At 46.5% G+C, this 22,818-nt stretch overlaps 1 protein-coding gene across 1 annotated transcript in view; it reads left to right on the forward strand.

The window, feature by feature from the left end:
- Nucleotides 1-22,818, forward strand: part of KSR2 (kinase suppressor of ras 2) — a 405,360-nt gene that overhangs the window by 377,730 nt on the left and 4,812 nt on the right. Inside the window, exons 16-18 of the mRNA XM_004379037.1 lie at nucleotides 8,108-8,204; nucleotides 9,727-9,860; nucleotides 17,274-17,405. Of these exons, the coding sequence (XP_004379094.1) occupies nucleotides 8,108-8,204; nucleotides 9,727-9,860; nucleotides 17,274-17,405 (363 nt within the window). The remainder of the gene's footprint in view (nucleotides 1-8,107; nucleotides 8,205-9,726; nucleotides 9,861-17,273; nucleotides 17,406-22,818) is intronic.

Below are 22,818 nucleotides of genomic sequence, written 5' to 3' on the forward strand. Positions count from 1 at the left end.
TTCTCTAAGAGTTTGGTTTCCTTCTTATTTTTGGCTCCTGATGAGTAGAGACCAATAGTTTTATCTTAGATGGCTGCTCGCAAACTTTTAAGATCTCAGACACTACTCACTTCACTAGGATGCAGAACATGAATTTTGTGAACTATATTATGCCAGTTGACTCAGTTGTCCCATGAGACTAAGGTCCTAAGCCTTTAAATCTAGGAAACCAATCTTGCAAGGTGTTTCGCTATGTCTGAGAAGTGTCTGTAATTGTGTCTTCTATGAATATATGTGTGTGTACACACATATCTGTACTTACACGTACATATAGACACTTTTGTCTGTGCACACACATGCCTCCTGTCTTCTTGACATAGCAAAATCAGATCCTGCTGTGGAGGGAAGAAGACATAAAGACTGAGAGCCTAGGCTTCCTTTTGCCTCTCCACTTCTGTGATCTTTGCAGCAATATTAAAGGCTGGTGGAAGGCAGGGAGGGCAGGTATTAGGGAAAACCAGGCTCTGCTCTCGCTCTCCGTACACACCTGGTTTGCATATTTTGATGGCTGGCGAGCCACTGTCATCTTTCTTGTCTGACTGGGACTCGAGCCTTCTGCAACCGCTTACTTAATGTAACTCTATAATTCTTCATTTCCTGGACTGTACTTTGGGTTAAGCAGGTGGCAACTAGCTGGCATTTCTCACTTGCTTCCTGGCATTTCCCATTTTTATATGAAGCTAACCTGGCATTTTTTTATTATAAAGCCCCTGAGCCCCGAGGCTTAATATCTTCGGTGTTAGATTCATGAACTGCTTGGATGTTGGAGATTGCCAGCTGAATTTGATGGAGCATAACGCTTGTCGCTTGAAATGTGATTTATTTGCTAAAAGGAGGGGCTGGTGGGGGGCGGGTGGAGTTGAGGACAATTAAGTGGATTTTGAGTTTAGAGAAGTGGGGAATGCGCTTTAGAAGCAAACGAGCAGCCGAGGGGTTGTAAATCCCTTCCGACTGCCGGAGTGTTTTTAAAATAACAGCTGACTTTGAAACCAGCTGCCTTCAGAGCTCAAATCAGGCAGAGCTGGGGACCATTTCCATCCAGCTGTTTCTTTTATTTGGAAGGAAAACACTTGAGGAGCACAGCCACTGGGAGAGGCTCTTTGCAGTCTAACCACGGTGGCCTTTTCTGTGTTACTCAAGCAACCCCAGGGCCTTTGCACTGGCTGGTCCCTCAGCCTGGAACTGTCTTCCCCAGATTTCCACATGGCTTGCTTCTTTCTTCATTCAGTTATCACTGTAAAGGTCATCTCCCCAGAGGGCCTTTCTGTGCCCACCCTAACTGAAGAAGCACCTACTCCCCACTCACTCTCTGCCTCCTTGAAGTTCTCATTTATTTGCTCGCTTACTGGTTCATTGACTGCCTCCTCTGTTAGGGTCGGCCCAGTGAGATTAAGGATCAGGTCTGTCTAGCTCATTACTGTATCTTCCGCGCCTACAACACTGTCAGGCACACGGTGGCACTCACTGAGTGGATTTTGATCATCTCGGGGCCTCAGTTTCTCCGTCTGTAAAATGAGAGGTTGGCTTTGAGCAGCGGTTCTCAAAGCGGGGTCCCTGGGCCAGCAGCACCAGCATCACCTGGGAAACTTGTTAGAAATGCAGACTCTCAGGCCTTACCCAAATCTGACCTCTGGAGGAGGGGCCCAGCATTCCGTGTTCTAACAAGCCTTCCAAATGATTCTGGTGTTTGCTCAAGTTTGTGAACCTGTGGCTTAGCTTAAACACCAACAGGGTGGAGGCAGGTGATGTCAATGCAGAAAGCAGACTAGGTGTAGCACATTACAGAGTGGTGAGGACTGTGGCAAGGGAGACTCACATACCCTGTCTAGGAGCATGCAAATTTAAGATTATTTGACTCCTGGTGGAAGCCAAACCACGCATGTCTGAGGGCCCGGTATCCTCTCTGTTAGTTTCCCAGGCTGCCATAACAAAAGGCCACAAACTCAGCGGCATAAGACAGCAGAAATCTATTCTCTCATCTCTGGAGGCCAAGGTCACGCTCCTTCCAAAGGTTCTAGGGCAGGGTCTTTCTTTGCCACTTCCAGCTTCTGGTGGCCCCAGGCGTCCTTTGTCTTGTGGCAGCGTGATTCCAATCTCTGCCTCCATCTTCACGTGGCCATCTTCCTCTATGATGTGTCTCCACATAGCGTTCTCTTCTCTGTGTCTCATCTCCTCTTTGGATAAGGACAGACATTGGTCATATTGGATAAGGGCCACCCTAATCTGTAATGTAGATTACATCTACAGAGACCTTATTTGCAAACGAGATCCCATTCACAGGTATCAGAGGGTAGGACTTCAACATATCTTTGTGGGGGACACAATTCAAACCACAACACTCCCCTGTCCCTAATAGACCATTTGTCACCCTCAGCCTGGCCACCTCTAGAGCTCCTTGTTGTTGTTAGGTGCTGTTGAGTCGATTTTGACTCATAGAGACCTCATGTGACAGAGTAGAACTTCCGCATAGAGTTTTCTAGGCTGTAATCTTTATGGGAGCAGAGTGCCAGGCCTTTCTCTTGTGGAGTGGCTGGTTGGGTTCGAACTACCAACCTCTCAGTTTGCAGCTGAGAGCTTAACCTCTGCACCACCAGGGCTCCCTAGAGCTCCTTCCAAAAACCAAATTCATTTCAGTCGAGTCGGTTTTGACTCATAGGAACCCTATAGGACAGTGTAGAACTACCCCCATAGGGTTTCCCGAGCTGTAATCTTTGTAGAAGCAAACTGCCACATTTGTCTCCCATGGAGTGGCTGGAGGGTTCATACCGCTCACACTGCATCACCAGGGCTCCTTGGAACTCCTAATATCAGCCAATGGTTCATAAGCAAAGAATTAGGAAAGACACGGCCCCCTGAGATGTTGTTCCTGTTTAGTTGGTTGTGACGCATGGTGAGGACCTCACTCCCTGGAATACAGGAAGAGGAGGTTTGGCCCAGGCCATGTGAGATAGCCAGTGGCACTTGCTGTCCATCCACTCACTACTTCGGTTCTGATTTGTGTGTTGGGATGTACCGGTAAAACAGACAGACCTAGTCCCTGCCTGTCTTCACAGAGCTCACAGGCTGGAAGGGGAGATGGCCTTTAATTGAAGACTCTAGTCATCACGTATATAGTCACAATCACGACAAGCACTGAAGATGGAGTCCACAGTGCTGCAGGGATCTACGGGGGAAAATCCTAGGCGAGAGGTTGGGGAGGCTTTTGAGAAGTAGGGAGAGTGTTGCGGGCCAAGGAAACAGCATGGGCAAAGGCCCTGAGGTGGGCCATGTAGCTAGAGCTGAGTGAGCAAAGGGAAGAGTACAGCAAAAAGAGGGTGGAGCAGTCTACAGGGGTCAGATGGCTGGGGCCTTGTAGGCCTGTGCAGGAGTTGGGTCTCTATCCACAGAGCAGTGGGGAGCCATTGAACACTGTCAGCAGTGGAGTGACGTGGTCAGCTTGGCAGTTCGAAGTGGTCACTTGGAGTGCTGGGTGGAGAATGAATTGGCAGTTGTAGTCATCCAGACTTGAAAGTGTTATTATTAGCACTAATACTGTCTCAATATTATTCCAGTGTTCAGAGTACATGTTATGGCCACATGCTGGGCCATATACTTCACTTGGATGATTTTGTTTCAACCTCACACCCACTATGTGACACAATACTTACTACTCAACTGTATTAGTTTCTTCTTGCTGCTGTAACAAATTACTATACATTTTATGGCTTGAAACAACACAAATACATTATCTGACAGATCTAGCGGTCAGAAGTCCAAAAATGGGTCTCACTAAGCTAAAATTAACATGTTGGCAGAGCTATGTTCCCTTTGGAGATTCTAGGGTACAGTCTGTTCCCTTGCCTTTCCCAGCTTCTAGAGGCTGCCCACACCTCTTGGCTCATGGCCCCTTCCTCCATCTTCAAAGGCATCAACAGTGGATTGATTCAGTCTTCCTAATATCATATCTCTCCAACCTCCGCTTCTGGGGTCAAACTCTGCCTCTCTCTTTTGCCTCTGCTTTCACTTTCAAGAACCGTGTGGTTATATCCAGCCCTCTCGGATAATCCAGGATAATCTCCCCACCTCAGGAACCTTAATCATATCAGCAAAGTCCCTTTTGCAATGTAAGGGAGCATATTCACAGCTTCCGGGGATTAGGGCGTGCACATCTTTGGGGGGCAGTTCTTCTGCAGTCAGGATGGGAAATTCCTGTTCTTGCTCCTATTCCTGGAGGAACATGATCTTTGCTGCGGAAAGATGTACCAAGAGGTGTGTGTGTGTACGCACGTACCGCCCCAGAAGTTAGAGAGCTATTAAATATATCCTTGGGCACCAAAACAGCCTCCGCTGACCTCCAGACCGACTTTGATACTGAGGACAGCAGGCCTCATTAATCTTCATTGCTGTAGGTGATCATAGTAGTGACATTAGAGTTACTATTTACTGGGGGCCTGTGATGTGCCAGGTACTCAGAGTCTCAGAGAAAGATGCTAAGAGACAAAGCATGGGGGTTAAGAGCTTCAACTCCGGAGCCAGGCTGCCTGGGTTAAAACCCCAGCTCCACCATGAATAATCCTGGGCAAGTTATTTATCTTTCTGAGCCTAAGCTTCCTCCTCTGTAAAACGGAGTTACTGTATTTCATCCAATCTAAGATGCCACCAGTTGGAATATGCAACATGTATTTTATGGACTACAAAGAAAGCACAAAACACTGCCAATTAAACTTTGACCTAACAACGATTGCATGACACATTCTGATTTCGGACATGTTAAAATGTGAGGAAATGCACAACTTAGAATCAATGGAATCCAGCAATAATACTCACCTCATGGGGCTCTTGTGCATAGGCTAATGCCTGGAGCATAGAAAGTGCTCGGTACACAGCAGTTTTTATTGTTACTACTATTCCTGTTTCCCAGTAAATAGTAGCTCCAAGAAGTCCTGGTAGCACAAAGGTTAAGTGCTCGGCTGCTAACTGAAAGGTCGGTGGTTCAAACCCACCAGCCGCTCTGTGGGAGAAAGATGTGGCAGTCTGCTTCTGTAGTGATTACAGCCTTGGAAACCCTATGGGGAAGTTCTACTCTGTCCTTTAGGGGTCTCTGAATCAGAATTGACTCGATGGCAGTGAGGAATGTCACTAAATGTATACATCTCTGTAACCAGCCTCCACATCAGGAAACAGACCGTCACAGACCCCCTAGTCTTTGTCATGCTTCTTCCAGCCCCTCCCCACCAAAGAGTCACCACTGTGTTGACTTCTAGCACATAGATTAGTTTTGGGTACTCCTGTACTTTGTATAAATGAGTGGAATCATTTGGTTTGTGGTCTTGTGTGTCTGGCTGCTTTTGCTCAACATTATGCGTGTAAGATTCATCCTTTTTTTTTTTTTTCTTTTTTTTTTTTAGTTAGCAGTAGTTTGTTATTATATTGGATAATATGAATATATTTTGTTATATGGATATATCACAGTTAATCCATTTTGTTATTGGTTCCAGTTTGAGGCTATTATGAATGGGCTGTATTAACATTCTAGTACATATCTTTGGGTGAATATGAGTATGCATGTCTTTTGGGTATATACCTAGGGGAGGAATTACTCGTTATGGGTTATTTGTATATTTGGCTTTAGTAGCTGCGCTAGAGAGTCCCTGGGTGGTGTAAACACTTAATGCACTTGCCTGCTAACCCAAAGGATGGAGGTTTGAGTCTACCCAGAGGCAACTCAGAAGAAAGGTCTGGTGATCTACTTCCCAAAAATCAGCCATTGAAAACCCTATGGAACACAGTTCTACTCTGACACACATGGGCTCACCATGAATCAGAATCAACTTGACAGCAAGTAGTTCCTGTCTTCCAAAACGGTATTACCAATTTATCCTCCCATCAATCAGAGTCTGTTTGTCCCACAACACCAGATGCCATAGGGTAGTAAGAGAAGGCAAAGACTTGCAGCTGTTGCTAGAAAGGAGGGTGTGAGGAGCAAAAGAAGGAGAAGGATGGAAATTGGAAGCTCACAGCTTCGATGCCATTACCCTGAGCGGGAGACTCTGGGAGTCTTGAAACCTGTTGTGATTATTTTCTCTGCTGTCTGCAGTGGGGACGGTATTTTCCGGGCTCTGGCTTCTAGCTGATCAAGAGTGAGGCATCCAGGGGAGGAAATCCACCCACAGTCTCCGCCGTCTCGAATGCTTAAATGTCAATATGGTTTAATTGGCTGTGCAGCCCACCTTCCTTCCACCTCTGCTCTAGCAGCCACAGCAAACACTCAGCTCAGACCAGCAACAGGGGACAGACAGCCTTGAGTCATCATGGGTGGCCTCCTGCCAATTTACTGGGCCACCTCGGGCAGGTGAATCAGACTCCCTGTGAGTCACCTACCCCCGGAATCTCACCTTAAGCAGGTGAAGAAATAAATCTTAGTCAAAGATCAGGGGCAGTTATAGGTAGTACCTTGGATGGGCATGTGGGTGGGTAGGTGGATAAAGGATGGATGAGTGGGTGGATGGATAGATGGGTAGGTGGATGGATGGGTATATGGATAGACAGACATTGTGTATATATAAATATATCACATATATATTTGCACTAATGTGTGTGTTCATTTTATTGATCACTTACTACTTCTCATAATAGCCAGCATTTAATGAGTAGTTACTATGTGTTAGGCACAAATAGGTGCTTTAAAAACCTGATTTCATGTGATTCTCCTAACAACTCTGTGAGGCAGAGAATGTTGGCCCTATTTTACAGCTAATGAAACTGAGGCTCAGAGAGGTTAACTTACCTGCCCAGGATCACACAGTTACTAAAGGACCTGCCAGGATTCTAATCCACAGGGTCCCACTACAGACCCTTGTTCCTCTAACCACCATGTAATACTTCCCACCAGATGCCAGCACTGTACCAAGCTCTTTATCTCATTCAGTCCTAATACTACTTCTACAAGGTAGGTATCATTAGTTCCCTTTTGTAGATGAGGACACTGAGGCCCAGAGAAATTAAATGACCCCTCCCAAAGACACACAGGGAGGAGTGAAGCTAGTACTAAAACCGAGATCCCTCTGATACCAGAGTTCACGCTTCAACCACCAGGAAATAAGATCTCAGAAAAGTCTAGTAGTACACAAGGGCTTCTTAAATACTAACTGAATGAATAAAATGCCTAGAATATTTTAGCAATAATGTCATAGATTAAAAGAAAAAAAAATCAAGCTGTTATTTTGATGGAGATAAAAAATTGATTTTCTAATGATGTTCTTCTTTCAGCCAATATTTGATTCTATGAACCAGACACTGTGCTAGGGGCTGAGGATGCTATGGTGAATCTAGAATTCATTCACTCACTCATTCTCTCACTCACTCATTCACTTGGTGACTGTTTATTGAGTGCCTGCTCTGTGTGTGCCGGGAATTGGACTCCGTGCTGGGAAAATGAACAGATGAGCACGTAGACAACTGAACAAGGTGTTTGTTTTGCTGCATAACGTCCCTTTTCATCCTGTTACTCATCCGAAACCACTCGTCCTCAAAATGAACTCAATGAGGCTGAAATAGTTTGAAAAACCTATCTAGACAGGTGTCTGGTTTTGGTCGTCTCAGTGATGTCTACACACACCCATCTGTAGGCTTGAATGCCTCATTTGCTGATGATACTTAACACACATCAGCCACAGCTTTGCTGGTCCTTCATGATGGTCCCCTCCGACAGCGGCGACTCGCAGTGAGTGGAAGCAGCTGGCACAAGTGGCCGGCAGAGCATTGTCTGAGAGGTGTCTGAGGAGCCCAGAAGTTGTTGGTTTAGATACAGCTTTCCACCTGTGAGATGCTGGGATCTACTGACAGTAGTGAATCCACTTCCTGACTGGCTAGATTCTGGGGTGTCCTTGGATGTCAGAAGTTGGTGACTGTCCTGAGAATCCAAAAGAACCACTTCCCTGAACCCACTCTGAGGTCCAGTCCAGGCTCTATGATCTTGTAGGCATAACAGTGGCACGTCCACGCTATGATTTTTCATTTTTAATAACTGTTGTGCGTTGCCCTCATCATAACAGCTACCAATCATTTGTCTTGTCCTTTTGTTTTTCAGTCTCTGTAAAGGACGGACACTCTATTCTGTGGTGAGGGATGCCAAGATCGTCTTGGATGTCAACAAAACCAGACAGATCGCCCAAGAAATTGTGAAGGTACTGTAGGCTCAGAAAGATCCTTCATGACCCTCAGAAAGATACGGCCCCCACCTGAGAAGCCTCACAGAGCTCCTGTGACTCCTGATCTGGCTTCAGACCACCAGTATAAGCTTAAAAGAAATTAGACTTGGCCTGAAAAATATCAGGCCATGTGTAAGTAAGAATTTTGCTGAGATACAACCATCAGGAGTGGTCTGCTAATGCTTAGCTCCCATCTGGTGCTTCATCCCCATGATACTTGAACATATGAGAGGACCAACAGCATGTATGGGCTGCTCAACTCCCATTTAGGATCCCTCATCCCCGTTGTTGTTGTAGTTAGCTGCTGTTGAGTTGACTCCGACTCATGGCGACCTTATATACAACAAAACAAAACATTGCCCAGTCCTGCATCATCCTCATGATCACTAGCATGTTCAAGTCCATTGTTGAGGCTGTTGTGCTAGTCATCTCACCAAGAGTCTCCCTCGCCGGCCTCCTTCACCAAACACAATGTCCTTCTCCAGCAACTGATTCCTCCCAGTGATGTATCCAAAGCAAGCAAGTCAGACAGTGTCCTGTTGCGATCCACAGGGTTTTCATGGGCTAATTTTCTGAAGTAGATCGCTAGTCTATCTTAGTCTGGAAGCTCTGCTGAAACCTGTCTACCATGGGTGACCCTGCTGGTATTTGAAATATCTGTGGCACAGCTTCTAGCATCTTAGCAACATGCAAGCCACCACAGTATGACAGACTGACAGATGGGTGGTGGCCTTACCTCTAGGACCCTTGAATTGTGCTCTCATGAGTGCAAGCCAATTTGCCTCCACGGCTGCTGGGGAAACATCAGATTGTTGGGTGTTGTTTTTGATTAAAACAACTGGGGACATCCTGTGTTTTCTGGTGGGTGTCTCATTAGTCAGTTGTACTCAGGCTCTTCTTTCCTGTTGGAAGGGTTAGCACTGAGCTGCCAGAAGAAATAAAAATGTGACTACTCATAAAGTCAAAACAAATCTAGACTTTCACCCTTGAGCTAGACTTCCAATAGACTCTTTTCCATATTCCTGATTATTGGTTCATGACATATCTCTTAAGGAACTCAGTGTGTATTCTGCAGTGGTGTGGACTAAGGTTGGACATAAGGAATGAGTCTCCCATGGAGGAGTCATTCTTAAAAAGAGAAGTAGGGGAAGATGGTTAAAAGAATTCCTTTCCTCTGGGGACCTGCTCCCAGATTTGGTCCCCACCCATTTCCTTCTGGCGACATTTTTAGGAAATGGAGGAGCTGGATGGAGATACCTGAGGGTGGGGGCAGGTTTGTGATATGGGGTCGCTGCCCGTTCCCACTGTTGTGCTTTCTTCCAGGCCGACTTCCTACTCCACCTCTAAGCCTTAGTAGTTGGGCCCCAGGCTCCGCAGCTGTTGAGTATGGTCCTACCGGGTAGGCAAGATTGCCAGGCAAGAAGTGTGAACCCAAGCCAGGGTGGCAGTGAGTGCTCAGGATTCCTCTGGCCACTACCTGTGTCCTTACCTCTTGCAGGGCATGGGCTACCTCCACGCCAAGGGCATCCTTCACAAGGACCTGAAGTCCAAGAACGTCTTCTATGACAACGGCAAAGTGGTGATCACAGACTTTGGGCTCTTCAGCATTTCTGGGGTGCTGCAGGCTGGCAGGTGAGAGGTGGTGGAAGGGCCCAGAGGGGTTCTTGACAGATGATGGTGATGGGGTGAGAGACACCCCAGTGGCTCTAGAGACCCAACTTGATGCTGAGTGGCAATGCTGCCGTGCTATTGAGGGGTGCCCAGGCCCTTCGGGGCCAGCACCTTATTCACCCATCTTGTTAATGGCACCTTTGAGGGTGTGTTATTGTGCACAGAGCATCCCCAAGTCCTGTGAAGCCCTTGCCCTTGGATTTAACTGGAGGGTTCTTCTCTTACCACAAATACTCACCTACAAGTTGGGATCACCCAAGAGCCTCTGCGCTTGTGAATTGTGAGTTCATATGAATTCATTAATTTACTACAGTAGCCCAGGGGTTAAAAGTAAGGGATTCAACGTCAGACCTACCTGGGGTCTAACTTTGCTCTGCCACTTTTTAACTGTGACTTTAGTCAACTTCTGTGAATTGTAGTTTCCTTGTCTCCGGGAAGAACGTTGAGTAGGATGATGCGTACCTGGTAGGGTCCTTGTGAGGATGAGATGCAATAACACACATCCAGCACAGCACCTGGTGACATTAAACACTCCACAAATGGTAGCTGCTGCTAAATTGTTGTAATTATTATTAATTTGCGTAGACTTCCCCAGTATCACTCAAGAGAATCATTAACCATCGTTAAGTAATTAACTCTCCACCATCACTTACCCTAGAGCAAGCCACATCAAGCTGTGTGAAAACAGCTCGATCCCAAATAAACGATCGGTAGTTCAAAAGGTCTACCCCTGTGACTTTTAATTAGGAGTTATGCACATGCATACACATACACACCACATACACCACACACACACACACCACACAATACATACCACACACACATCACACAGACACAGCACACATACATTTCATAATATATACCACACACACACACACACACACACCCCACATACGCATCATACATAAGCTACACAACGCATACCACACACATATCACACAATTTATACCACAATACACACCACACATACCACACACACCACACAACACGTACCATATACATACCACACATGTACACACCATACACACACCTCACAATACATACCGCCCACACCACATAATACATACCATATGTACACATACACCATACACACATCACACAGTACATACTACACACCACGCATGCTGCACACACATTACACAATACGTATAACACACATAAACACATACATCACACAGTACATACCACAATACATACCACACACATGCACACATCACACAATACATACCACACACATGCACACATCACACAATACATACCACACACGTGCACACATCATACAGTACATACCACACACATGCACACATCACACAATACATACCACACACACCATACATACTGCACACACATTGCACAATACATACCACATATACACACCACACACACATACCACACAATACATACCACACACACACCCACACACACACACGCTACGTGAATACACCATACACACCGCTCACCACACACACCCACACACAACACTCATCAAACCCCTGATTGTTTCTCTCACCACACGTCTTACGATGTATGCTGTATCTCTCCCAAAAGGGGCTCCACAGGATCTCTCATTTTACTTCAGTTTCAGCTGCTTTGGAAATCAGTGATCTCTTTGAGGCACACCCCAATGTACCCCTAAAGTGAATTTTGTTCGTACGCTATAATACCTTGTATCTAAGTTGGATCATCCAAAATTTGACAAAACTCCATCCAGCCATTTCTGAGTGATGCAGTAACAAACAGAAACTTAAGTTTCTTTTACAGATTTTAACTTCACCCAAAAGGCTTCATAGCAGCCTACAAAACCTCCCCACTACCTGAGCTAAGAACAGAAGCAGGCAATAAATAAACATGTGGATCAGTAAGCATGGGGAGAGTCAGATCCCAAGGAGCCAGGATGGCAGGGTTGTGCAAGATTCACACTGTGTAGGAGTTGGTCTTCCTTGCACTGCCTAGCGTTTGCTGGTAGGGGTTGCATACGCTCCTGTTTCCCAGGGTCCTGGTCCATGGGCGGAGGATACAGTCGGTAGCCCCACTCCTCAACCCAAGTATTTAGGTCAGGACTACAGAGGCTCAGCAGGTGTTTTGTTTAACCTGGTTCGGAGCTCTTTAGAAATGGAAGATTCTTCTCTCTTGGTGGCTTATCCATACTCTCTTCCTTTCTCCTTGCCTGTGGATTTTCCCCCAAGTGGAGTAAAAGGGGCAGGCCTTCAGATGTCCTTCCTTTAGACTCTTGGTTTTCTGAAAAACCACAGGGAGAGGAAGAAGAAAGGAACTGGCATGACTTGGGCATCCTTTCCTTTGGCTCATCCACAGAGGCCCAATGTCAACCAGGAAGGAGTTCAACCAAGTTGAAGGCAAGGTGGCTCTGGACTTGTCACCCAGACAGCATCACTACTGCCCCAGCCAGGATGTCAACACAACCCAGTTAGTGTAGGGAGAGGCCAGGGGCCTCAGCAACAACTCCCAACAAGGAAGTCACGTGGGAGACCACGAGTAGCCATCAATGATGGTTTCATCCCTGTTTCAGTTAGCTATTGCTGTGTAACAAAATACCCAAAACCTAATGGCTTACAGCAACAAGTTATGGTTATCCCACATGGTTCTGGGTGCTGACCAGGCTCAGGCTCTCTCAGGTAGGTGCAATCAAATGGTGGCTGAGGTTAGAATCAGCTGAAGGCATCCTCAGCCATACGTCTGTGCTGGAGGGCTGATCGGGCTAGATTGTGCTTCCTCACAGCATGGCGGCTCAGGGTAATCAGACTTCTTATATAGCAGCTGGCTTCCACCAGAGCAAGCATTCACAAGATCAGGTGGAACAAGCCTTCTTGTGACCTAGCATCAAAAGTCCTACAACATCCTTTCCACCACATTCTATCGATCAAGCAGGTCACTAAAGCCAGCACAGATTTAAGAGGAGGTGACTTAGACTCCATCTCTCAATAACCTGTTGCGTTGAGTCAATTCCAACTCATAGTGACCCTATAGGACAGAGTAGAACTGATCCATAGGGTTTCTAAGGAGCGGCTGGTGGATTTGAACTGCTGACCTTTTGGTTAGCAGCTGAACTCTTAATCACTGTGCCACCAGGGCTCCCCATCTCTCAATGGGAGGGATAACAAAGACTATTCAGCCATCTTTAATCTACCACAGCCCCATAGCCATGATGGGGACCATGACAGGGAGGTGGAACTCTTGGGGTGCCCTCTGAGAGCCAGGACCTTTCCCATTTAGTAGACTTGCCTCAATATTTACCTTGAGAGCACAGAGGCCCCACGGGACCCTCTGCAGGGGTTCAGGTCATGGTTTGCTGCCTCCTCATTGTAAACAGACAGCTCCAAACACTAAATGCCCCTGTGCAGACGGGAGCCCCCAACACTGCAGCCAGAGACCAGGGGCACCCCTGATTGGCAGCACTGATTGGCAGCACTGGGGCCTCAGTTACAGCCCTAGCTGCGAGCATTGCAGGAAGGAAGGCCAATCATTTCTCAGGAGATAGGGGCTGGAAGTTTCCTCATTCATTCATTCAGTCAGTCAGTCAGCCAGCCAGCAAATATTCAGTGAGGGTTTACTGTGTGATCAATGATAGAACCTTATTTTTTTTTGACACACATTTGACTCCCTGAGCCTCAGTTTCCTCATCTGTAAAATGGGGGTGGGTCAGGAAATAATAATACCTATCTCATAGGGCTGTTTAGAAGAATAAATGGGACAAAGATGTAAAGGGCTTAGTTTAGGGGTTTTCTCCCTAATGGTTTTATTTCCACAGGGATTAGTGTAGAATTCCAGTTAAGTATCTCATCTCTGGAATTTTAAAGACTTGGGATCAAACAGGGCTTAGCTCTCTCCCTCTTACCTTCGGGACTTTGGGCAAGTTTGGGAAGAGTTTTGAGCTTCTCTTTATGAATTGGAGTCCACTTGATGGCAAAGGGTGTGTGGGGGGACTTGTGAGGATTACAGGGATGGACAACCTGGCATACAGTAGGCACTCAGCAAGGCTTACTTGCCTCCCTCTTCCCCCCTTGGTTAGAGTTTGGGGTGTTGAGAGCCCTGGGAGCCTAGCAGGGGAGTGATCTGCTCAGTCTGGGTGTGGGGCCGGGATCTGAGCTTCCAGACAGACCCAGGGTTTCCATGCGAGCACGTCACAGGCTTTGCTGGCATACAGCTATTCCGCCATCACCTAGAAAAGGTGTCATTCAAGATGCCAGCGCCATCATGCCAGCCGCCTGCAGATTGTTATTAATCATAATAATAACCGTAATGAGATGATTCCGGTTTGTCACCGGTGGGCATATTGCCATGGGAACAGGACGCCCCAGGGTGTCTGTGCCAGGCCTGGCCCCCGGTCCCATCCCGGGCTGTACCCACCCCCACCCCAGGCTCCTCTCCCTCTGACCCAGAGAGTTAGGAGGCGGCAGCCTGGGCATTGGGAGAGAGATGGGAATGGGAAGGCCTGGTTGTGCCGGGGAAATTTCAGCTGGCCCATGCCAAGGCCCCTCTTCTCGGAGGACATTCTTGCTTTGGGCTCTAGTCTCAACTCCATTTCATCGTCCTTAGGATAAAGAAATATACACATGTGATAATTGTGTCCAATAATTATGACACACAGTCCTGTTCTGTGCACTGCCTCATTGTCATCCTCGCAACGGCAGTGGACAGTACAAACTAATGTGCCCATTTTGCAGATGGGAAAACAGAGACTCAGGCCTATCAACCTGTAAGCAACAGGTTGGTCCTTAAACCCCTGCTGGTTTCCCCGATCCTCAGAGCAAGGGCTCACTGGACCACTCAAGGCTTTGCAAATGGGTTAGAGCCCTGTTTTCTGGCCGAGGAGGTGTGTCCTGAGGTCTGCTATGTAGACACAGGGCATGTTTTGCCAGCAAGTCATGTATTACTAATGTTGACACGCTCAAGTTTGGGACTATTTCCTTATTTTATATCAATTAGAGCAGAGGTTCTCATCCAGGGGCAGTTCTGCCTCCCAGGGGACATTTGGCGGTGACAGCTAGGGGAGGGTGCGGTGATACTGGCATCTAGTGAATAGAAGCCAAGGATGCTGTTGAACATTCTACAGTGCCCAGGACAGCCCCGTAACAAAGAATTATCCAGCCCAGAATGGCAATGGCGCCAAGTCTGAGAAGCCCTAAATTAGAACAAATGTAATGGTATCTGCCCACATTGCGTTCCTTTGTGTGAATTCCAGCTTCTGGTGCAGGAGGTGGAGGGACGCCTAGTGTCCAGGGGCGGCACATGTGTGCTGAACCACTGTTGAAACAAGGGAGGGTTGCAGTGATCATAGCTGTCGCCCAGCCTTGCTGCTTTTCCCACATCTCTGTTTGGGTTTGGCCGCATTTTGGGTCTACACATGTGGATGCAGCTCTCGTGTGAGATGAAGGGAAAAGAAGGACATCTTGGAGAACCACAGGTCTGACATGCCGTGGTGGGCAGCATACAGCTTACGAGCTCTGACCTTGAATAGGCCTATGTCTCTGTCTTCCCATCTGTAAAATGGCCGCATCAATTTGTTCTTCACATGGCTGTTGCAAGGATTAAAGAGATGCAATACATGGCTCAGGGCATTGTGTCACAATGATTGGACATAATTATCACATCTCTATGTTTATCCTAAGGGCTCAGAACTATCAGCTAATGAACATCAGTGCAGCCTTGGAACCTAGGGCTCCAAACTTCTAGAACTTCATCTAGGCTTCTTTCTTCCACCCAGTGTTTCTAGAAATATGGCCTGGCATATGATTTTAGGGAGGACCTGGGCAAACCTTTTTCATACTCATTTTTATGTGTGTTAGTAAAGTGCTAGTTCCCATTTACTGGCATGATAAAAAGTGACCTATTAAAATACATTTAAGTTAAAAAAAATCTATTCTTAGTAAATAATAGTCTAGAGCTCTATTGTCCAGTATAGTAGCCACTAGCCACAGGTGGCTATTTAAATTTAACTTTAATTAGTTAAAAGTAAATAAAATTGAAAGTTCAGTTCCTTAGCCACACCAGCCACATTTCAAAGGCTTTAGAGCCACAGTGGCCGGTGGTGGCCATATTGGAGAGTACAGATACAGAATATTTTAATCATCACAGAAAGATCTGTTAGTCTAGAAGCTGCTCGGACGCGACACATAACATGATTATGGGATATGAATGGATGAGAAAACAGAGCCTCAGTCCTGCTCAAGGTCACACAGCTAGTAAGCAACAGATTGGCTCTTAAACCCTCTTGAGTCTCCCTGATTCTAGAAGCAGAAGCATGTTTGAGTGCCAATTGTGAGTGCAGTTAACACTCACACCTTACATGCGTCAGACCCTGCACAGCTCAGAAACCCACCCCGAAAGTACTGTGGGACCCAGTCAACCTCAGCTAGCCATAGAGACCTTCATGCCAGAGGCTGTGGTCCTTCATGATCTCACCTTCGACGGTTCCAGATCTCTGTCCCCCTTTTGCCACCCCCACCCACTTCCCTGTATTAACTGGCCCTTTCCCAATGGAGTCTTCAATCAGTGAAAATCTCATGGGAGCGCTTCTCAGATTTCAGCCCCAAATGGAAAGCTCTGTAGTTTCTGAAGTCTAGCAGTACAAAGAAGGGAGCCTGTATCCTTCCTTGTCTAAGAATGTATCCTAAGGAAAAATCGTACACGTGGTTGAAGGGATAAATTCATTGTACATGCCCAGAGACGTTCCTTGCAGCATTGTTTATAATGGTGAAAGGGGCAACCTCCTAATGGCCATCAACAGGGGTTGGTTATGTATATTTTAATGGATACATAAGATGGCATGGTGTGTTCCAGTTACATCAACATTTTTTAGGTTTCTAGAATACCCCACATGGGGCCTGCTTGGGGCCTTTATTCTAGCTTTCCTTTCTGCCTAGAATATTCTCCTTGTTCACATGGCTAGATCCTTTATGTCATGTAGATCTTAGCTCAGATTTTACCTCAAGTAGGCGCCCTCTCAGTCTTTGACACATTCCCCTATTTCAGTTTTTGTAACATTTACCACTGTCTGTATTTTTCCTATTAATTCATGTGTTGTCTCTCACCCTATAAAGTACAAGCCCCGTGACGACAGGGACTTCAGACTTGTTCACTGCTATCTCCCAGTACTGAGGCTAGAGCCGAGACCTAGTAGGTGCTTAACGCATATTTGTTGAATGCAGATGTAGAAGAGGACCTGATGATGATTTAGGTCCTGAGTCTCTCCCCAGACTGGCTTTCTCTGCCCTCCCCTCCCATTGCATCTGGGCCTCAAGTAGACAGTCAGGCAGTGCCAAACAAGGGGAAGCCAGAAAGCCCTCCCTTGGCTGTGAAATGGGGCTGGGATAGGACTGGCTCCCAAGCCCCTCACTCTGTGCTTTGCTTCTCCAGGCGGGAGGACAAGCTGCGCATCCAGAACGGCTGGCTGTGCCACCTGGCGCCAGAGATCATCCGCCAGCTGTCTCCCGACACGGAAGAGGACAAGCTCCCCTTCTCCAAGCATTCCGACGTCTTTGCGCTTGGGTAGGTGGGCTCCCCCCTTCCCCCTAGTCTCGTCTGTCTTCCACTGCAGCCTGGGGCAGAAGGACACTTCCCAAGCTGTCCTTCAGTGCCCTTGGAAGGGACAGGGCACCTGTCTTTGGGGAGGGTGGCTGGATTTCTGAGTGAGATTGGGGGATCTGAGTGGGGTGTAGTGGAAAGAGTAATTCTAGAGACCTCCATGCCAGATTTCTGCTGGTTTTTGTGACCATGACAAGTTACCTGACCCATTCAGTCATTCATTTGGTGGATATTTAGTGGCTGCCTGCTATGTGCTGGGACTGTACCAGGTGGTAGGGATACAAGGTTTGGTCTTGTATTAGTTATCTATTGCTGCATAACACATTCCTCCAAAACTTACTGGCTTAATACGACAGACATTTATTATCTCAAGTTTCTGTGGTAAAGAATTTGTGAGCAGCTTAACTGAGTGGTTCTGGCTCAGGGTCTCTTATGAGATTACAGTCAAGATGTCAGCCTGGGCTGCAGCCATCTGAGGCTTGACAGGCTGAGGATCTACTTCCAAGATGGCTCCCCCACATGGCTGTTGGCTGGAGGCCTCAGTTCCTCACCACGTGGGCCCTCCATAGGCTGCTTGGGTGACCTCACAGCATGGTGGCCAGCTTCCCCCACAATCAGTGATCCAAGAGAGCACAAGGAAGAAGCCACGTTGCCTTTTAAGACCTAGTCTCAGAAATCACATATCATCACTTCCACCATATTCTATTTGTTAGAAGTAAGTTGCTAATTCCAGCCTTCCCTCAGGGGAGGGGAATTAAGCTCTACCTTTTGCAGGAAGGAGTACCAAAGAATTTGTGGACATATTTTCAAACCACCACAGGTCCCTACTCTATCTTGTCTAGTAGAAGACAGACAAGTAAAAGTCAGGTTTAGTAAAGTATGATAAATGCTGTGCTGGGGATGAACACAGGACTGTGGGAACAAAGGAGGAATCAAATCCAACCTGGAAGACCAGGGAGGGCTTCAAGGAGGAGGTGACTTCTGAACTGAAGCTAAAGGTTACCTACAAACAGGCCAGGTGAAGGTAGGGTGTAGTGTGCAGTGTTCCAGATAGAAGGAAAACATGCAGAGGCCCAGAGGTAAAAAGAGAGCAGGTTGCCTTCACTGGAGGTATATGTGTGTGTATGGCAGAGGGGTGGGTAGCTGATGGATGGAGAGCCAGGAAGGAAATGAGGTTGGGGGTAGTGCAGTGAGAGACTGGAGAAGGAAGTAGGGTCAATCCTCCAGGGACATAGAAGCAAAGTTAAGGCGTTTACACTTCATCCCTAAGGGCACTAGGGAGCCCTTGATGGTTTTCCAGTAGGGGAGTGACACTATCATAGTTTGAGTTTTAGAAGCGTCGCTCTGGCTGCTATGTAGAGAAGGGAATGGAGGAGGACAAGGTTGAACCTGGGCAGCAGTCCAGGGGGAGATGCTGGCCACCTCCACCACATCAGTGCCAGTGGGTATAGACAGTTGGGAATGAACACAAGAAGTGTGTAGGGGATGGGAGTGAGAGGGCTTGATGGTGGATGGAAATGTGCATGGTGCCTGGATTTTTAGCTTAAGTACCTGGATGGAGGGTAGTATCTCTCACCACGGTAGAAAACTCTGGAGGTGTGGGGCAGGGTTGGAGTATGCACGAAAAACAAAGTAGTCGTTTGGAAAGAGTTTGAATTTGAGCTACTTTGGAGATCACCGGTGGAATCAACCAGAAGACAGCTGAATCTACATATCTAGAGTTTTGGAAAGAGAAGTTTAGGACTTGTCAGCAAATAGATGGTAACTGCAGCCATGAGGGTGGATGAGGCATCCCTGGAAGTGTGTGTAGGGAGGTAAGAGGGTCCAGGACACAGCCCCAAGAAGCAGGGCAGAGAGAGCGGAGAAGGTATAGCAGGGAGGCTTCCGTGATCCCATCTCTCAAACGGCCACACTAATCCTTGCTTTATAAGGCAATGGTGGTTCAGTGGTAGAATTCTTGCCCTCCATACAGGAGACCCAGGTTTGATTCCTGGCCATCAAACCTTATCCACAGCTACCACCCATCTGTCAGTAGTGGTAGTAGAGCTTTCAGGCTAAGATGGACTAGGAAGAAAGGCCTGGTGATCTACTTCTGAAAATCAGCTGGTGAAAACTATATGGATCACAGTGGTCCTACCCCCAGCCGAACATGACGGGGTGGCACAGGACCAGGCAGCGTTTTGTTCCATTGTGCGTGGGGTCGCCATGAGTCAGGGCCAACTTGAAGGCAGCTAACAAAAACAACAATCCTTGCGTGACCTTGCCATAGGGTGGTTGTGAGGGCTGGGGGAGATAACCTTGGGGAAGCCGTCTGGGAAAGTTGCAGGCCTGCAGGTGTGTGCAATTGCACGTAATACCACAGAGAAACGTTAGAGAGACTGTCCTCCGTGGAAACTCCCCCCACCCGCCCTCCTGCATCCCTGCTGTAAATCACTGAGGGCGCATTTTCAGGGGGACCAGGATTGTCAATGCTGTTGCTTGGGCCCCTTTTGAGTCTGTCACTTGCCCTGATTAGTTTATGTCTTTATCTAGTTAGATTTTGTTATCAGAAACCAAATTGCAACAGTTAAGTAGGTATATTTTAGTGTAAATTTAGCAAAAGAAAAAAAAACGTAATTAAGAAAATGTACCAAAGTAAGTAATTGGTTTTCCACTGGAGTTTTAATCTTTAGCACTTTTTTTTTTAAGTGAGTTTCTCTTGAAAGTTGGGTTTGAAAGGAAGTTTTAATGAGGCCTTTACTCCTGACGCTGCTGAATTCCGAGGGACCTGGCGCTCTCGGTTTCCTGCCAATTAGGCTCAGCTTGTTGCTTGGGAACCTTACGCTCTTGCACGACTTAGAACAAAAATGAGCATGTTAAAGTGTACTGAGCACTGTGTGAAGCTTTTTGTCTGTGTTCTCTTGTTGACTCTTCACAAACACCTTTTGAAGCAAGGACTGTTGTTCCCAATTGACAGATGAGGACACCGAGGCTCAGAAAGCCTCGGTAGTGACTTGCCTAGTTGTGGTTAGTGATGGAGCTGAGATTCGAACCTGTGATGTCCTAATCCCTGGACTGGTGCTTTCAACCACTGAGTCTCAGTGGGCTTGGGAGTTATTTTACCCTCAAGGCCCACTTTCCTCAACAGTAAATCAAGGAGAGTAACTCAAGGATAATGAAAGCTATTGAGGTGTCCTGAGGACTGAGTGGGAACACGTCTGGAAAGCCCCCAGCACCCAGCAGTGCACTGATATGCTCCCTGCCCTCTTTCACGTGAGTGGCACTTGCAGGCTGTCTGTGCCTCTTTCACCAGGTGCTGCCCAACCGTGGGGATGCACCCAAACCATTCACTGCCCTCATTACCAAAGCCTCTTGGATAGGCTAGAATGCATGCTTTTCAGTGCAACACAATGGCCATTGGCACAATTCTGGAGTCAGAGGGACCGGGTTCAATGCCTGACTGCACCTCTTATCCGCTATGTGACTGTGGGAAGATACGTAACCTCCCTGAGCCTCAGTTCACTCCTCTGTAAAATGAGGTTAGTAATAATAGTAAAACCACAAATCAGTTGCCATTGAGTCGAATCTAACTCAGTGACGACCCCATGTGTATCAGAGTAGAACTATGCTCCATAGGGTTTTCTTTTTTTAAATATATAGATACTTCTATTTATTTTGTTGTTGCTGTTATTGTGAATATACACAGCAAAACATACCCCAATTCAACAGCTTCTATGTGTACCCTCTTTTCTGAGTTATTCCTCCTCCATTAACATCAAGTCACTGACCCCTAAGTTTCCTGTCTAATCTTTCGAGTTGCTGTTGTCACTTTTATCCCATATAGATAGTTCTTAAAAGAGCATAATATTTAAGGCAGACGTTTTTTACTAGCTAAGCTAAACTACTGTTTGGTCTTAAAAAGACTTCAGGGGATATTTTTGGTTTTAGGTTTAAAGATTATCTCAGGGCAATCATTTCAGGGGTTCATCCAACCTTCATGGCCCTAGGAAGTCTGGAGTCCATGAGAATTTGAAATTCTCTTCCACATTTCCCCCCTTTTGATCAGGATTCTTCTATGGAATGTTTGATCAAAAGGTTCAATAATGGTAGCCATGCACCATCCAGTTCTTCTGGTCTCATGGCAAAGGAAGTAGTTGTTCATGGAGGCAATTAACTACACATTCCATATCCTCCTTCTATTCCTGACTCTCCTTCTTCGTCTGTTGCTCCAGGCAAATAGAGACCAATTGTTGGGCCTTGGATAGCCACTTGCAAAGCTTTTAAGACATGTTATTAGGCCAATTAACTGGAATGTCCCATGAAACCATGACCCTCAACCTCCAAACCAAGAAACCAAATCCCATGAGGTTTTTAGTTGTGCATAATCAGTCTCAGCAGCTACTCTCTTTCTTTTTGTCATTGTTGTAAACATATCTGTCACACAACTTTTGCCAGTTCAACTTTTTACAGGTGTACAACCTACTGACAGCAATTACAATAATAAGCTGTGCAACCCTACCCTTAATCAGTGGGATTTTTCCATCAGTGTTAACCCCCTTTTTCCCCCTCCCTCCCACCCCTGGCAACCACTAGTAAACTTTGTTCTCATACATTTGCCTTTTCTTGTCTTTTTATATAAATGAAGTCATATGGTATTTGTCCTTTTGTGACTGACTTACTTCACTCAGCATAATATCTTCCAGCTTCATCTATATTGTAGCATATATCAAGACTTCATTTCTCCTCTGGCTGAGTCGTATTCTGTTGTATGTATGTATCACATTTTGTTTATCCATTCATCTGCTGATGGGCATTTAGGTTGTTTCCACCTTTTGGCTGTTGTGAATAGTGCTGCAGTGAACATTGGTGTACAAGTCTCTGTTTGCGTCTCTGTTTTCAGGTCTTTTGGGTATATACCTAGGAGTGGAATTGCTGGGTCATATGGTAGTTCTATTTTTAGTTGAGGAACCACCACACTGTTTTCTCCAACGGCTGTACCATTTTGCATTCCCACCAACAATGGATAAAGGTTCCAGTTTCCCCACATCCTTGCCAACATTTGTTATTTTCTGTTTTTTTTTTTTTAATCTTAGCCATCTGTCTCAGTTGTCTAGTGCCGCTATAACAGAAATACCACAAGTGGATGGCTTTAACAAAGAGAAATTTATTTTTTCACAGTCTAGTAGGCTAGAAGTCCAAATTCAGGGTGTCAGCTCCAGGGGAAGGCTTTCTCTCTCTGTTGGCTCTGGAGGAAGGTCCTTCTCATCAGTCTTCCCCTGGACTAGGAGCTTCTCTGCATAGGAACCCCAGGTCCAAAGAATGGGCTCTGCTCCCAGTGCTGCTTTCTTGGTGGTATGAGGTCCCCCTGTCTCTCTGTTCACTTCTCTCTTTTATATTT

This window comes from Trichechus manatus, unplaced genomic scaffold (assembly GCF_000243295.1).
Source record: "Trichechus manatus latirostris isolate Lorelei unplaced genomic scaffold, TriManLat1.0 scaffold00061, whole genome shotgun sequence".
Taxonomy (NCBI): Eukaryota; Metazoa; Chordata; class Mammalia; order Sirenia; family Trichechidae; genus Trichechus; species Trichechus manatus.